The following is a 17,769-nucleotide window of genomic DNA, read 5'->3' as shown; positions in this document are numbered from 1 at the left end:
AATTGTTTCAGCACGAAGGAACTGTAGTCAGGAGGAGGCCTTTTATGAAAACAAAGGTTTCTGTCAACTGAGTACCTAGAACCACAACTCACGCAACATTTGTGGATACTTCTTAAATCACTGCCTTGTCAAAATTACATTCTGCTCCTGACATTACATGTGCTGTTTTTACACAGAATGACAATGGGCCTCAAGAGTTAGCACAAATTTTCTTTGGGTAATACGGGTGGTGAGAAGGATTTACTCCTCAGCTTTGCTGAAATGGAGATTACATGTGCTGAGAAGAAGTGTTCATACCTGCAGGACTGCTAATGAGCTTTAACTTGAACATTTTGGAAAAGAAAATCTGTGACCCGATCGCCTGTCTCTGTCTTCCCCCTTAACGTTGTACTAAGGAGGAGGGAATCTTCTTCCTCCCACCCCCTGAACTGCTCCGATGAGAGGGAAAGGCCATCCCTAGCATCTCTCTGGGGAACTCCATCCACCCTGAACATATCTCCACACTCAGCAACCTCTGAAGTATCCCATCCTCTCGTTCCCACACAACATGTAATAGATTTATCCTCTGAACCTGACTTGAAGATACACAGAAAGTACCTCTGCGGGGTGATCTGCAAGCTGAAGCTGTTGAAGAGGGGAATAAACAAATAAATAAATAGAACAAGAAAGGATCTCGTTTTCTTCCTTCTAGGTTGGAAAGGTTAAACTATGTCTCCACACAGTACCTACCTGGCGGAGATGCTAATATTTATAAACTCCACTGCTCCAAGAAAGAGCCCAACAGACAGGCTTCTGCCCCAGGAAGTGGAAGGATGAACAACATCCAAGAGAAAAATTCTTGCGTATGCTGTCTCCTCGCACTCAGTCTGCCAGTGTCGAAGGCAGTACCAGACTTTTACAATTTGACCAGCTTAGAGGTCTATGCACGTATCCCAGAAGCTCATGCATTAGAGGCTAATGATTTCAATTAAAAAAAAAAAGAAGTAAGATTTTGCTTTTTTGTTTAAGTCAGGGAGAAAGGGAGAAGTAGGGGGGACAAAGAGCTTCTTAAAGGATTTCAAAAAAGAATTGGAAACAATCCAGATACATTAGCTCAAGTAGCAACTAGTTAGAATGCTGTAAAAATGAGATAAAGTCAACACAGTTCCTTCTAACTCAGGCACCAGGGTTTATGCTTGGTGAGTTCCTACTATCCTATCAGACCTCCAAGGTCACGCTTTCTGTTTTTGCATGCAACAGTATGCAAAATTAACACAGAACAAGCTCAGCTGCTAAATGGTTAAGTCTGCTCTACTGTCTGGCCACCAGTTGGCAACACAAAAATGCAAAATAGATCCTTTTCAGGATGTTTATTTTCACATCCTTCCGAAACTGATAACTTGCAATTGCAAAATAAACCTTCATGTGTGGCATATTAGCTCTCATTTTTCATGGTTTCATAGTTTAATTGTTTCAAATGTTACACTGGTCTAAAGATTTAATATTAAATATCTTGGCTCCTGTGTGAATTCTGTTGTCAGGATAAACGGTCTGTTTTGTCTTTCAATAGTTAGCCAAGAAGCTCACAGCTAAGCTAGAAAAATATTATGCTGTACTCCTGTTTAGTGAATGTTAAATAATTGCTTGTAATAAATTTAGTAGTAAGGACATTTGTAGATTTATTTCCTTAGCATCAAATATTTAATAAACTGTAGACATTTGTGGGTGTATCAGAGAGTAGCTTGCATTAATAATTTTGCTATATCGTGACTATAATTTATTTCTGCTACGATTTGTGAAGTTATACTTGCCAGTGCAACAACTAGAACAATTCCATTATTATTTCTAGAATTAAGTATTGTACTTACATTAACAACACGGATATTTCCATTTTAAAACTTAGGGTTCTGGACACTTAAAAGCAGGTGGCAAGTGCTACAGGCATTTAATAGGTGGGTAATTCTGGCAACATGTAAAAAGGGTGCACAGAATCCCAACTCAGAGGTTTCTACATTCTCAGTCCATCCACTCGGTAAAGTGTGTATGTTTTGCTGAATGACAGACAACAATATAACAACTAGGGAAAAAAAAATTATGTGTTCTGTAGATCACAAGTATTAACCTATAAAGCTTCCTTGTTAACCTGTTTTCCTTTTGAAAAGGATCAAAACAAAACCGTATGCCATTTCCACTCTGAACTGTTGCAATTAGGTTAACTATACTCCTGACTCCCATTAAAAAAATGAAATGAAATTATGAACAAGAGCCCAGCAGAGATAGATCCCCCCCCCAACTCCGACCCCGAAATTCTGACTTACAGTATGTTTTGTCACTTAAGAAAACCCCCAAGTCTCACTTCCTTTCTGGCTGCAAGAGATTTATACAGTTTCAAGTGTGAATTAAAACCAATACAAGGACTACCTCCGACTTGACATCCTTCTGGAAGGTCCTGTAATTAACTCTGTTCTTTAGCTGTGAAATTGCCCAAGACCACTTGAGACAGAGTGAGACATTACCTTGGCAGAAAGAGATAAGTTAAGAAGGAGGGTTAGCCTTTGCTCTGAATTACCTGGGCTGTGGGAGCAGGTACAGATATTAAAACAAACACAAATGTTATTTTAAACAGTTATCTATATTTAACTATTTTCCCCTAAAGCATTGCTATGTAAACAGATTCTCATCCTTTATCTTGAAGGATATCTATAGTGGATTTCACAGACTAAACTCGGTTAATGATAACAAAATTAGACCATTAGCACAGTCTGTTCTTTCTGCTAAAATTTTTTTCTCTTCTTGTGAAAAGTACTGCAGCAGGTCAAAGTGATCTTCTGTCCTCCTTTATGGTACAATTTTGTTATTTGTGACTTTAGTGTGGTCCTTAGTATCCATTAGCTGCAGGAAAATTAGAAAAACAATCTCGAGGGATTTACAGCATTCAGAAAGGGTAAGGAATATAGTCATAGGCACAAGCCTGAGCCTGGTTAGCAAAGAACTGCTCTCTGTTTATACATTCAACCATACATTCCCACAATCTCAAAGCCTTGCTTTGTATAGCAGATCTGGACTGTATTTACAGAATGCTTCCCACATATCTGCAGATCAGTTTGTTTTGTCCTTGAATAGGTACAACCTGAAGCCACAGCAATGCAGAGTATATCAGAAAAGATGAAGTTTAATTCGTCCTTGTGGAAACCCTATGCATTCCTATAACTCACACCCATACTTCTCAGGTACCCTAAAAACCAGCATATGAACTTTCCTCCATAGACACAAGAACTACAGCAATGATTTTCTGGATCCCGCTCTATCCAACTTTATAATTTTTGGAGAATTAAATCAATAGTCTCACTATATTTTACGGAAATCAACAGGAGTTTCATTTGAACAAATACTAAATGAAGCTTTAATGAAGATATCAAATCTTTCAGAGATATAGCAAGCCTGTTATGTTATCCAGTTGTCAGTAGCTTGACCTGGTGAAAGTGTGCCCAGAATTTTGGGGTAGAGTCTTCTTTTCCCCCATCTCTTTAGTTTTACCTGTTCATTTTCTGGTTAAGGCAATATGATGTACTCCCACTTGCTTTCATTCCCTCTTAGTTTAGCAGTCCAAATCCTTCAAAATCCCTATGTGAAACTCTATCATTAAGAACAACACCTGAGAATTATAGGAAAAGAAGACACCTAAAAGCCAACATCTTCCAGGCCCAGTAAAGCTGGAAAAATCAATAAAATGAGAAAAAAAACCCCTCTGTAGGGGCCATAATGGGTAGAATTTATCTTAAAACTAGAAAATAGGTAGTAATAAACTACTACTATCATACACTGCTTTTCTTAAATTTAATTTGTGAACAACACTGCAAATAGTGATTCTGTGAGTGTTTAAAAAAATGCAACAGCAAAAGCTTTCTTCTTTTTAAGAAATGTATCACCCAGCAGGACAGTGAGGAAACACAAGGGGAAATCTCAAAGACAGAGAGAGTGGTTTACTTGTGGAGGCCGGCTAGGCGGTGTGCTTATGAGAGGCGCGGGGCCCATTGCAGAGGCTGCGTTCAAGCTCCTTTCCCTTTCGTCCTGGTAAATGCGATCTCGTTCGGCTTCTGGCAGCTGCAAGAAGTTCTGCATAGCCCGAAGGTTTACCAGCAAGGACTGCGAGGCAGTCTTGGGATCTTCTTCCTTTCGGAGGATTTCTGAGAGCAAGCCCTGTAGGGAGGGAGGGAAAAAAAAGATATGCTGGAGAGTTAGCCTGGGTGAGCGCCTGTAAACCTGTGCTCTGCAAAGCCACTGCTCATCAGTCCTCTTTCTTCTTTCCATTGGGCTGAGAATGAGAGCAGCAAATGCACTGTTGGCTTCATACAGGAATATATTAATGGCATTGTACGTAGCAGAGAAGAGAGCCACGATTGTACCCTTAATTTTATTAAGCATCTGGTTTACATACAACATAAACTGAATCTGCCTAATAGGTCTCTCTCCTTCTACTGGCTTAACTTGCCATGAAATCTTTCACAGTAGACTGACAAGCACAAAATGTTAAGAATAAGTGAAGTACAGATAGTTCAGAGGCATGACACTCAGCTGTTCTCAGTCTTCCCATCAAAACGCGTAGCGAACCTAAAAAAATATCTTTCCACATTTCTAGCAACCTAATCAGCTCTCTGAAAGGAAGTGGTATTTCACAACTAATCTGAGATGATAAACTCGCAGTGTTCCTGAAGTACTGCTTAATTGACTCAGATACGTATTTTTTTAAGTCAGTATTTTGTTTTAAGAGTATATTGGCGTTTAACAGATGACAAAACTCACTGTTGGATGTTCATCCTTTTTCTCCCTTCTCCTCCTTTCACTGTCCCCCTCACCAGGACAACCCTAATCCTCACCCAGTCCACTGCCTGGGCTACTTATTCGACTACCTGCTGTGCAGGCCCCACTTCCTAAGTCAAATTACCACTGCTGTCCTTTGACCACTTTCAGAGTCCAGCAACGATAGCTAAAAGTGAGCAGGGGGCCATGAAAGGAAAACAGCACCCAGGGCATCCACAGCAGCGAGCCAGAGATGGGCAGGCTGCAGACGATAGCATGCCGCCAGCGGCTTGTACAGACCACACCAGGTTTCCTACGTAATCACTTCATCTCAGTTTCATCTCAGTTCTCAGCAATGGAGGAGGCCTGGCGGTCTGGGACACCTAATTACTCTAAAAGATGAAATATTTATGAACCTGTGAGTGCAACTAGAACTTTAATGTCAACAGGTTCTTGAAATCTCGCCCCTGCCAAATTCTCCGTTTAAATATGTCAGGCATACAAAATGCTCTACTGTCTTGAAGTAACAAGGCAGTGAGAAGAAGATCAACTTTTGAATGTGAACTTCTTTATAAAGTAAATGCTGTTGCCATGCTGGAATGAGAGGCTTGGTATGAGAGGCTTTTATTGTAAATCGCAAGGGAACACAGATGTGATTTTAAAGGAATAACATAACCAAATGTATCTTTTCCTATAAACCTGTTGTAAGTTATTTGGGATAATGGAGGGGCAAATGGAAGGAGGGAGGCATGTGATAAGAAAGATAAAACTACCTAAGAGAGGCAACCCTGACTGAAGATATCCATTCCTAAGGCAGTGGAAAGCTACGGCCCAAGCATCAGCCTCCTCTGTAGGGAAGACTGATGCTCATAGCACCAACGGAAGTTGTTACCTCTCTCAAAGGTCCCATCCTATCAAGCAAAAGCCCCTTACAAAAGGGCTGCTGCAAAGCCACTGCTCTCGAGCAGCTGCACTTCAGCAGTGTCAGAGCCCACCCAATGCAGTTCTCAGCTCTGCACTTGCCCAATGTACTTGCACTGGGTGATGAGGATGGGAGATGCTAACCACCGCACTGGAGCCAGAGTGGTCCTCGTGGCCTTGTCTGTGCCTGCACACTTAAGAGGGAAGTGGAATGGAAAACACAGTCTTTCCAGCACTAAGCATGAGAAATAATTTGGAGAAAGATTAAAAAAAAAAAATAAAAATCCTAGAGAATACTTTCTCACCACTATCCTTCACCCCTCCTCTTTTCTGGTGTCCAGGCAGAAGCTATTCAAAGGTAAGTAAATGAGTTACAGACCTGAGTGGCATTTGGGTAGAGTACGAGTTTTGAAATTTTTCATAGTGATTAGTTTCACTGATAAACTTATTAGTAAAAAGGGAAGTTAAATTATTATATACTATTTTTTCTACTTCTAAGGAGAAAACCCCACTGTTTCTAGTGTTTGCTAGTGGCAGGGTTATACTATCCTCCAAGGGGCATCAAAAATGATTCTGTGAGACAAGGCAAAGATGTCTGCATAGCACAGGACATATGATCGAGGTGTAAACAGATAAGATTTTTGACTCCTACTGTACTGAAAACAACTGTACCAGGATCAACAAGAAGAAAGAAAAACTAAACTGAAGTGGACTGATCACTGGCAAGAGAGGAGACTCCTTACTACCAGCCAGCCCACTGTCAGACACAGGAAATATCCCTGAAAAATACTTTATCCCACAGTAGAAAATACTTTATTGCATAAGCCTTTGCCACAAAGGGGGAAGCTAAAAAAAAAAAAAAAAAAAAGCAGAAAAGGCTGCTTTTCTTGTATAATGTTACCCCTCTCAGTAAAATAAGTAAAGAAAGAAAATTGGGTTTGGTATTTTTCTTGCGTTTGTCAGTACAACTATTGCTGCAGGACACCTCTGGGTGATTAGAAATGCTATTAAGTATTCATTCCCCTGTCCTTCCCCCATCACTGCCACAGCTCCTTGCACGAGCTGGAAGCAGAGGACACAGACGTGGAGGGAGGAGAGGAGATGAGAGGTGTTTGCTTCTAGGAGCTTTGAACCTAAAGGTCACAATAAGTGAAGAAATAACACGGGGGAAAAAAAGGTGTAGTACCAGGTGCAGGCGAAGTCTTACACCGCAGCTTGCCTGCTTCAAACATTACTTCATTGCTACTGCTTCAATTTTCTGAGCACAAAACTTTGGCTAAAGATTGCTAGGCAAGATATAAAATGGGAAAATCCTAGAAAGAAAACATAAGCCTTCACTTCCTGCCCCATGCTGACGTGCAGAGATTTACTGTTCATACTACCAGGCTTGAACTGGTTTGCCAAGATCCGACTCTTAGTGTGATCTCCTGATATTGTACCTCAGGTTGCATGAAAGCTAAATGCTGTTTTGCATAGAGATTATAAACAATGCCAGGTTCTGAGCCCTCCTCGCTGTTCTTCCCTTGTCTTCTTTTTGCACTGGAATTGTATTTTCTTAAAATGTTACTGGCTCCCATTGGAAAAAAAAAAAAAAAAGAAAGCCTACACGTCATCACAAGTATAATTCATTACTAATTGCACAAAAATCTTCAATAAATATTATCTGGGCTTTCAAAAGCTAATTATGAATTCTTTAAAACTGGAGATAAACGAGAGCGTCTGCCAATATGAACGAAAACACTGCCTGTCTGGCCCCCAGTTTGTCTCCTCTTTGAACGTAATCACTGATTCAAATAGATTTTATCAGCCTGATAGAACTTCAAAGCTCCCAGAAGAAAAATGCAATTTGCCCAAACCTCCCCAAAACACGCAGAACATCCCTCAACGCTATCCCTCTCCCTTCCAGGGTGCTCCCATCCCATGTCCAGGTGGAGGATCATTCTCAGGCTCCACCCACAAGCCTGGATTCCTGCCAAGTAAGTTATAAGCAGACACATTTATCTACGTCGCTTAGTAGCAAGAGGAGAGCTGTCATGATAGTGTAATAGCACCTTTTTACCTTTTATTCAATAGTGATATGGATAGTGTGCTTTTTCTTAAATTACACTACGAAGAATTATATGAATACAGTGGCAATTTCTGTTATACTTAAGCAGGCAAATTTCTCTCTACCACATAATTTACAGAACTCAAATTCAATAAAACATTACATGATGGTCCATTACTGTTATCAATTTTGAATAATCCATCTTCATTTTTCATTTTACTGGAAAATAAAGTGTGCCAAAGACAAAGTGGAAGGAAAAAAAAATAGTGCCTGAGAAGGTGGTTTGTGTAAACTTAGATTTTGTTTTAAAATTACACAGAGCCGTTTACGGCTTCCAAGCGTTCTCCCTCGAAATAGCAATTGCCCAGAATTACCATGAACACAGTCCTAAATACGCAGAAGTTTTCACATAGGAGAAAAGGTACTATATGTGAACGAAAGGTAATGTATCCTGGCAGCTAGTATTTTAAACAGGGATGGGGGTGAAGTAGAAAGGAGGGGAGAGAAAAGGTATCTGGCAGAAACACTGAGAAGTACTTTAAAAACCTTGAGATGAAAAACTCTTACGGGTGGGAAGGAGAAAAATGACAGTAGTCAGACATGGCAAAAGCAGCAAAAAGTACTCCCCCTCCTTCTGCGATGATGGAGCCAAGAGGTCACCTCCGTACAGCGGCACCCGAGTTCATGCAGTAAATGTTATGGTTGAAACTGTACACAGAGACAGGAGCCCGGAGTTACAGTTCCAACCACAACCATGACTAACACAATTCCCTGCTCGCGCAGTACGTACATGTCACCCTGCCACGCGCCAGGTTAAGCTACGCCTTTCAAGTCAAATGTTAGGCTTGCCTACGGGAACCCAAACTTTCCGTTTCCTGACTCATCTCTACATTTACAAAGGCAAGACAAAAATCTTAGAGGGGTTTGTTTGTTTTTTTGGGGCTCTAGAGGTGCTCCAGCCAAACAAACAAGGATGCTCAACGCCAGCTCTCTCACGAAGAACAGAACAGAGTCAAGAGCCTCCAAGTTCAGCTGCAGATTTGCAGGCGTGGGCTGAACCTCTCTGTCGATGGCAGGCTGGGCAGAGGCTGACACGGGGCAAAGCATTTTGGGGCGCTGCCCCAGTGCATCGGCACCGTCACCCTGACGCTGCTCTGTGCTACCCGGGCCAGCGAGCTGATCGCAAAACACATTTTCTGACCAGCAAAGCACAGGGTAAAACTGAACTCACTTTTTCCAAGAGGGCAGAAGCGTCTACACAGTGCGCTGACATCAGCTCAGAAAATACTACGTTTATTAATTTGGCCGAATGGCAACCAAAACGTCAGCAGCTCGATTTACTGAAATTACCCGAGCAAACAGAGAGCGGTACGCACACTCGAGGTGAAACTCCGACCTGCCTGCACACATCCTGACTCAACAAACTTTTCCACAGTGTGCTACAAAGAGGTGCTAACAGGATTCCGTCTGTTTCTTCGCAGCCAGTGAGCTGGAATCGCAACTGCGGAAGGACAAATAACACTTCAGGCCCCACTGCACCCTGAAGCTTTCCTAGAAGGGTCACTGTGAAATTTCTCGTGGAGAGAGGTGCTCAGTCCTCCAAAAGCACTTCTGCTCCCTATGACAATTGTTCTATTGTGCCTGTACAGATGCTAATTTTCATTCTAGTTATAGCCTTCCCTGATTAAACTTTGCAAGGCGCATTCCTGAGAGCTACACGTTTTTGAAGCTGACATTTTGAAGTTAAGGATAGAGGAGAAGTTATCAAAGCAGATATTAAGGACACCCTTTTCTGAGGTGTGGCTGAAGGGTTTTTTTTTGCCTTATAGATAGAATGTAATTTTTTTAAAAAAAGAAACCCTAGTTTTCAGAAGTAATTTTACCAAATTCTTTCCTTTGGGCTGTGAGGAAACAGAAATATTTCTAGTCAACACTGTTCCCCCAGATCCAAACTTCTTGGAATTTAGGGCCATGTGCCGAATTACCACACTAAGCTGGTAGAACCCCCTCTTCCCACCCAAAACCTCCACCGAATTCTGTATTCTTATTGCAGAGCACAAGTCTGTAAAATGACAGGTTGCCAACACCTTCAGCCAATTCAACCAAAGTCCATTTTTATTGCCAAAATGTTCAGCTAAATTACTCTTAAGTTTATAGTTCATTTCCTTCCTTAACTTTTACGCTGAAAGCAAATCTCTCCCCTCATCTGAGACTGTATCTCGACATCAGGGGTTTTGTGCACAGAACTCCTAACTGATTTCAGTGAGATCTTCTGCCTTCGGAAACTGATGGCATGATATGGTCCCTGGACACGGCTCAAATATGCTTATGACAGTTTCAAAAATGTCAGTGGTAAGCCTGAGTTAGCTTTTTATCTCAGAAAACAGTAGATGAATTTAAACAAGCATTTTCACTTGCTCTAGCCAAAAAGGAAAAAAGACAAAAAGACAAAAGAAAGTACATCAATATTAAAAAATGACATCTAAATACCACCAGTTATTTAAGTGCTGCCCTAATTTTAGTTAAATGCCATTTATACTTGAATAACATGAGATAAATTCCAAGGTACAGCAAGCAAAACAAATCTAATGCTTTCTTGTAAGAGTCACAAATATCTTTACCTGTTTTTATATCTGGACTTTAGCTGTTATGGGGGGGTTGGTACAATTAACAATTTTCAGTTTTGCAAAGGTGAAATGGGCCTACAACAAACTCCTCTGGATTTCAGTGGGGATTCACTTCATATTAAAAGTAGGCTGAGATATCTCTTGGCAACACTGAGGCTAATACTGCCTAGGCTACTAGTATTTTTCCTTTCTATTCCCTACGTTTGAAACAAAACATACCAAATGCTGCAAAATCTTATGTAGCTAACTGAAAAAAAAAAATAGACTAGTTAATGCAATTTTCAGGATACAGGGATACCACCCTGTGTTCTTTCAAGTAAATTTGGTTGAAAATTGCCAAAATATATTACATACGTATTCCATGTCTCTACATGGGATTTGTTTTCAATGTTCACTTTGGGGTTATCTCCCAGTTTTGGCTCACCTTGAACACATTATGCCAAGCCAGTTAACCACAACAACTGTGGAAGAACTAAACTTTAAACAAATAATTAATAACCTTCATGGTAATAAAAACATATAGTAATCAGGAATCAGTATTTGCACTAGAAGTCTGGTTCTACAGCTGCATTCATCACACCTCAAGAGCATCTTCTTCTGTAGTATCATATAAATACCATCTCCAGTCAGAACCAACTGTCCTTGTGTTGCAGGTAACAACTACTGTTCATGCAGAAATGACAGAGACCAAAAGCCATATGCAAAACTAGCCAAGAAGAAATGAACAAATGACTTTGGAGATGGGCAGAAAGCGGGAGAAAACAAGCTTCTGTTAAGCAAGTCTGAGAAAGAAGCAAATATCTACTAAACTACTTATATTCTGAATTACTTGCTTGGTGTTTTTACTGGGTAACATGGCAGCTGCAGACCATGGTAACTTGAAGCTACCATTACTATTTCAATACTTAATTGTATCAAAAGTTAAAATATTAAACATTGTATTAGACAAAACTCAATGTCACTTATGTGTAAACATAACAAGTGACACTGCCTGAACTTAACTTCCGTAAGTAATCCTCCCATGAGTTCATGTATCCTGTGAAATTTGGTACGAAAGACCCAGATCATGAAAACCTCCTCTGCTGTTAAGAGGGCAGATGCAAACACATGAGAGCTCTACAAAGAATTCATACGATGACTCTACTTTCTTTCAGCTAAAGGAGGATGTAAAAATTTTTAAGACAATAGTAATTCAGAAAAATTACAAAAGACATGCTGATTCAAGCCTGGCACCACTGCACCAAGCAATGCAGAGAGAAGCATCAATATTTTAAGAGAAGCCCAAATTTTTTTTTTTTTTTTTTGCTATATTCTACAATGGAAAAACACTTGTTCATTAAGTTTAAAAATGTAGAATCAAAGCATATTTACCTAGGTCTTTTTCAAATGTTTCCTTTTTAAACCCCCCCTATTTTATTTTCTGTTAAAACAGACTTCTAAAATTTTAAGATCTTATTATTTGCATTGGATATACTGACATTTCTTCCATAATTTCTGCTTGATTAAATTCCATGCAACATGGCATTAAGTTAAATTCATAGAGCAGAATAAATTATAACAGGGTTAGCTTCTAAAACAGGTGTAAAAAATAACACATTTTAGTGTTACTTATCAGCTTTGCTAGGGCTAGTTTTTTCTGCATTGAAGAGCTGAAGTATATGTTCTGACGTGGACATCTCCAATCTCAGCAACTACTGATTTTGCAACAAGCTACAAAAATACATGAAAAGAATAGATGATCAAAAAAATAAAGCTTTTATTTTCTCATCTTTTCAGAAGCCTGAAAAGATGTTATTAAGACTTTCACCAGAAAATAATAAAAATAAACGCAAACAAGAATAAAAGACCATCTCAGGTACACCTGTGAAAGAAGACAACTCGTTCAATGCATGCATGTGGTCAGCACAGGTATACCTTTGCAACACAAAAGACAATCAGTTGGGTGACTTTGTGAATGGTTCTGCATAGATAGCGCTATTCATGTCCTTTCCAGGGACAATTATGTTTAAGATATTAAACCATGGCAACTGGAGAGGAACCAAGGTGTCTGTATGAATAGCGGGTGTTGACACAAACCAATCACTGAAGATTTCTGTACTGCATCAACAGGGATGCTGGTCCTGCAAGGACGCATAGTTCCTTCACAGGAGCTAAGTGACAAGGCAGAAATGAGGAGACAGACCTAAAAGGTGATGATTACTGAATCAGGAGAGAAGGAACGGACTCTTAGACTTAAAAAAAAGTAAGAAAAAAAAGGACTGACCTGAGTTCGGTTAAAAGCCACACGTGCAAATACTGCCTGTGAGATTCCTGCTCGTTTCAGTTCATCACGGACCCACTGGTAAATTTCGGAAGACACCTCTGTATTTGTTGACACCTGCTGCTCCAACGGCTTGTTCATGGATCTACTGACAGGAGGAGGGTGGTTCAAGTACTGTTGGTTTAAGGACTGCTGGGCTAGAAGTCTGTTCACTGCATACTGCTGGTTCAGCAACTGGGCCATTACGAGCTGCTGATTTACCAACTGAGGGCTGATGGGAGTAGATACAAGTCCAGGGTGCAGGTTTGGAAGCGGGGTCCGAACTGATGGTTGACTACCATGAGAAAGTTGAACAGGGGATGGAGGCTGTTCAGCTGTGTTCCCTGGGACCGGCTGCTGACCGAAGTTGACATGGTTGGCACCTTGCTGGGATAGTTCAGAAAGGCTGTCCATCTCAACTACAACGGAAAAGAAACATTGAAAAAGCCAACATAAGACTGAAAATCACAGACTTCAAGCTCCTTTTAAGATACTCAAATAAAAATAAATGTAAAACAGCACATTCAGGTTCAAGCTTAGTGTACTCGCAAACCTAGATCAGAAGGCCCAGAACATCACTGTTGCAGCTATATGCCTTCAGAATTCTTCTACAAAAAGTTCAACAAACCACCCAGCATTGTCTCCGGGCTCTTGGAGGAACCAGAAGAACATCAGAGGCAAAACCACATGCTAGAAACCACGTACAGCAAAGGAGTAACTTCCTGAGAGTTTTGCAAAGGAACAACGAGACCGAACCGCAAGCGTGCGGCTTCAGAGCGCATCCCCGTGGCGATGTATGCAGGGGACTTCAGACAAGACAGCAAGCAACTAGAAAACGGGCAAAGGCAACAGACGAGATACCACTCCGCATTGCAGAAGATGCGGGTGAAACAGTATCTGGGCAAAGGGTAAGGAGGGCTGTTATGGGAAAGCACACCCCAACCAGAGAGAGAAGCCCCCAGTGACTGGTTCCGTTCCTCCTGTGGTGTCCCCTCCATGACATCTGCAGTTCCCAGCCACTGGAAATCTGTAACGAGCAGGGTGGGGTGTGGACCTCCCCATGCTCTGCTAATTTCTAGATGCTGCATCAATTGTATGGGACTGCTAGGAACTAGTATAATTTATGTAAATTACACAGATGGGCTGCTTTATCTTGCAACCATGTATGCATGGGTTTTTTTCTGTGACTTGCAACATGGTTGAATTTTTTTCTTATATTAACTCATCTGCCTTGACACACCCTCCTTTTTAATTAACCACACAGTTTTTTAAACTACAAGAGTTCTTTCAGCTCGTCTCTCATGCATGATAAGACAATATGAAACAACTCTTGGCTGATATAAAGGAGTCTCCTTTTTATCAATGTGTGTCACTTTTTCATTTTAACCAACCTCAGTTCTAGTGCTTTAGCAATGCTGGTCTGGAAACAGACTTAAGGAAATATGCTTTATTTAAAATCCAAAACTCCAGTATCTTCCCAAAAGCCTTGCAGTAATTTTTTTTTCTTATACTAGTAAAACACATTTTTTAAACAAACAAAAAAAAAAGGCAGCGTCTGAGCTTTTCATAGTTATTATGATCTTCACTAACTGTCATTCAGTGCAAGACCACCCTTTCCTCCATGGGGATGAGAGCTGGAAGAAGAAATCAGCACCTGGATTCACACCCACATCCCTACCTTTCTCCTCTGTCCTATGATGGGCAGAATTTGTCTTTTTTTAATAGGAAAAAAAGAAAAAGAAAAAGGACAAGAAAAAGGAAAAGAAAAAGAGAAAAAGGTGTTATTCTGCCAAGAGGTCTGATGCCCACAGCCTGAGTCAGTGCTCCAAATGGAGCACCCACTGCCCCATATCCATGTGGCTTTGGGGCTCGTGGGGCCTCCCTCCCAGCATTGGGTTGCACAGGAATAAACACACCTCCACACATTTCCTACGCACTGGTTTCACCGTCTGCGAATGAATGGATGGTGAACCTGCCTTGGCAGATCATTTAAGGCAAATTTTGCAGGGGTTGCCCCATGCAGAAGCACTGCCACAATGGAGGTGGGAAAGGATGCTGAGGATAGGTACCCCTCTCCCATGCAGGCGCTCTGCTGCCTCGCACACGGGCCACCTGAAATCAAGTGAAGTCTCACCACTGATTTTGGTAGCATCAAAAGAAGGGTTCGGGGTTGCACAGAAGGTACAACGTAGATAAAGGAAAGAAGCCGCCTTTTTTTCTACCGGAAAGTAGAGATCAGCCCAAGTGGGCCATTCACTTGGAATAGTAATTCAAGCAATTATCACAAAAGTGATGCATTGTCTTCATTACAGCCTTAAGCTATAAAAGGCAAGGAACCCGTTTTGGTAGATGAATGATTTTGCTTCAAATAGTGAAAGCTAAGTCAAGCTCAAAATTCAATCCAAACTGAGGTCCCGTTTCCTCATTGTGTTGAAAACTACGCAGAAATTCTCTGGCATGAAGCGTTCAACATTATGTTAACGGGTTTAAGAAATAGTTTTAAAAAGGAACAATACAGAAAGACAGGAAGTATTACAGAATTAATATGTCCCACTGATAGAATTTTTTTTTCTCCGGTAATTTACTTCTGGTTACTACAACAAACAAGTAATTGTCACAACAACTACTTGTTAAAATGAATTGAAACCAGGGTCCCTAAGTTACAGAAAGATATGAATTTGTAAAATTATAGCACTCTTGTTGGAAGGCTGTGATAGTTATAAAAGCCTGTTTCTTTAAATATACATTAGCCAGAGCAAGAGAAAAATGCATACATTAAAAAAGTCAGTCCGTCACAGCTCCAGGAACAGGTTTTTTAAACAATTATTCTGGGTGGTAGAAGATCTCTTAGATTTACAGAATGACAGCTTCACATCTCTGGCAACCCAAGTCAGTGGCTGTTTCAATAGCAAATATTTATTTAAATGAATTCTTTCACTATATATGTTCTTTCTACACCTACTCATCAAAAGCACCCTAAACTTATCATGAAGGGACCTGGCTTCTTATATGACTGTGACAGACCTCAACGTGACATATAATAATATATATCCACCATCACAGAAAAAAAATTTTTTTTTTTTTGCTTACCCATCATATCTTTTGCCTTCTTGAAATGTTTATACCACCTTCCAAATTCCTGACATTTTGCTGCTGAGACATTTGCATAGTAAGTGCTGTTCACAATGGAAGAAATCATACTCTGTGTGAAAAGGGGAGAAGAAAAAAAAAAATCTGTAATACAGAGCAGTTCAAGTCAAAGCACAAATTATTTCCAATTGTTGAAACCATTATATTTTTAGAGTTTGAGAACCGTATTGCATTTTTAATCCTATCATCCAAAGCCTTTTAAAAAACTCATTAATTGAGCATAAAAACAAACCAAGGTATATTGTAAATGGGAGCAAAAAAACCAGATGTACTAAAGGAAGAACAAAGTTATCGACCAAGAAACATCAGGCAATGGGATGGACTCTGGACAGAAGATGCTAATCTTGAAAGCTCATTTTGTTGGTACTATTTCTTCTTTTAAATTTGATTGACCCTTTACGTACCCACACAAATTTACAGGCATACAAATCCTACACTGACTACAGAAATGCAAGCAACACCCCAAGGTATCCATGCCCATGTCCTTTGTGGCATTTATCCCAGGGCAGACCCCAGAAAATCATAGGATTTTATCTGAATGACCTATTAGCAGGCTAGAATAACGGGGGGTTATAGTAGAATAAAATATGTGACAACATGAAACGAAACCAGACTTGCTTTTCCTAAACAGGGTATTTTAAGTGATTCACAGAAACAGGCTTATGAAAAGCTCTCATTGTCATGTCTAATTCTGTAACTGAATATTAGCTGTAAAATAGACTAAAGGATGATAGAGATGATTTTTTTTTTTCTCAAAGGTTCTCGAGATATCAGATAGCTACAGTGAGAAATTTACCTTCTGCTCAGTTTTGACCAATTTTAAAATAGTGGAATTTACAATGCATAAAACTTTCAGTTCCAGTACATTCTTTTACAAAATCAATTAAGACTAAGCCTTGCAAAATGAGATAATGCTCTGACTTCAAAATTATACTCAGTATATGATGTATGAACAACAAAATTAGCAAATGCAATTTCAGTAGGCTGAACTTTGCCATCCTTTAGATTTCTATGTGGAAAGTAGTTACTTTTAGCTTAACGACAGGAATTGTCCAGCATATTGAGAAAACAATGGCAGTTGAGGAGACAAAGCCCTGATTATTACATTTCTTTGCTATTCAGCATGTAACGTTTAGCTATATTTGTGGTGCCGTAAAATCGATGTACAGCATCAACCCTCCGCTGCATGGTGCACAAACTACAATAACCACTAGAAGAAAGAATTTGGAGTAAGAATGTACTAAATATTACTATAAGTCTTCTTTTACAAGGCTAGTTCAGCTTCTGAGTAAAAGTACCTTGGTTATTGATCTCAGTGAAGTTTATTATAACCATTTTCTAACATATTACTCAGTAACGTGATGTATGTGGAGGCTCAGGGCTGCTAGAGTGAGGCAGTATTATTTCTGCCAAATGTGGATACTCTCTACTCACCAGGCTGCTATTTTAATGTTTCTCTGAATCACCAAAATTCTTACCGTTCCCTGATATTAATCTGGCATTTCTGAAATTAGCTAGAAGCCTCCTGTCAGTGGTATAAAAGGAGAATGAAATCTTAATAGACTACTGCAACTATAGCCTGAATGACCTGAACCAAGCTCTGCTGAACCCAATTTCAATTTCCAATATAATAGCAGTATCATTAATGTCTAATACTTAGAAAATTATTGTTTAAGCTCTTTTACAGATTAAGCCATTTCAAACATGGGCATGTGATACATAAGGAGTGATTTAAACAGTTCTCTGGATCTGAACTGGTAAATTATACGAATGCACAGTTACTGTACATGCAAAACCTGCAGATCTGCATATGCAAAACGGGGTACCACACGTGTAAGGGGCCACCATCCCATATTAGCTTGTGCATATTTTGTGGATGACATTTAGACTTTGAGGTGGTTTGCTCTCCTTTTACTTTGTCCCTTTCAGGTGTCTTCTCCTGCCCA

General features: G+C 40.1%; 1 protein-coding gene across 1 annotated transcript in view; it reads right to left on the bottom strand.

Annotated features, from left to right (window-relative positions):
- SATB1 (SATB homeobox 1) overlaps window positions 1-17,769 on the bottom strand; it is a 75,438-nt gene that overhangs the window by 30,607 nt on the left and 27,062 nt on the right. The window contains exons 6-8 of the mRNA XM_084280589.1: window positions 15,764-15,875; window positions 12,638-13,092; window positions 3,967-4,179 (exon numbers count right to left, since the gene is read on the bottom strand). Coding sequence (XP_084136715.1) covers window positions 3,967-4,179; window positions 12,638-13,092; window positions 15,764-15,875 — 780 coding nt within the window. The remainder of the gene's footprint in view (window positions 1-3,966; window positions 4,180-12,637; window positions 13,093-15,763; window positions 15,876-17,769) is intronic.

Source organism: Gallinula chloropus (assembly GCF_964237585.1).
Source record: "Gallinula chloropus genome assembly, chromosome: 2".
In the NCBI taxonomy this organism is placed as follows: Eukaryota; Metazoa; Chordata; class Aves; order Gruiformes; family Rallidae; genus Gallinula; species Gallinula chloropus.
Note: the sequence above shows the minus strand (reverse complement) of the source record. Positions and strands in the feature narration are given on the sequence as shown.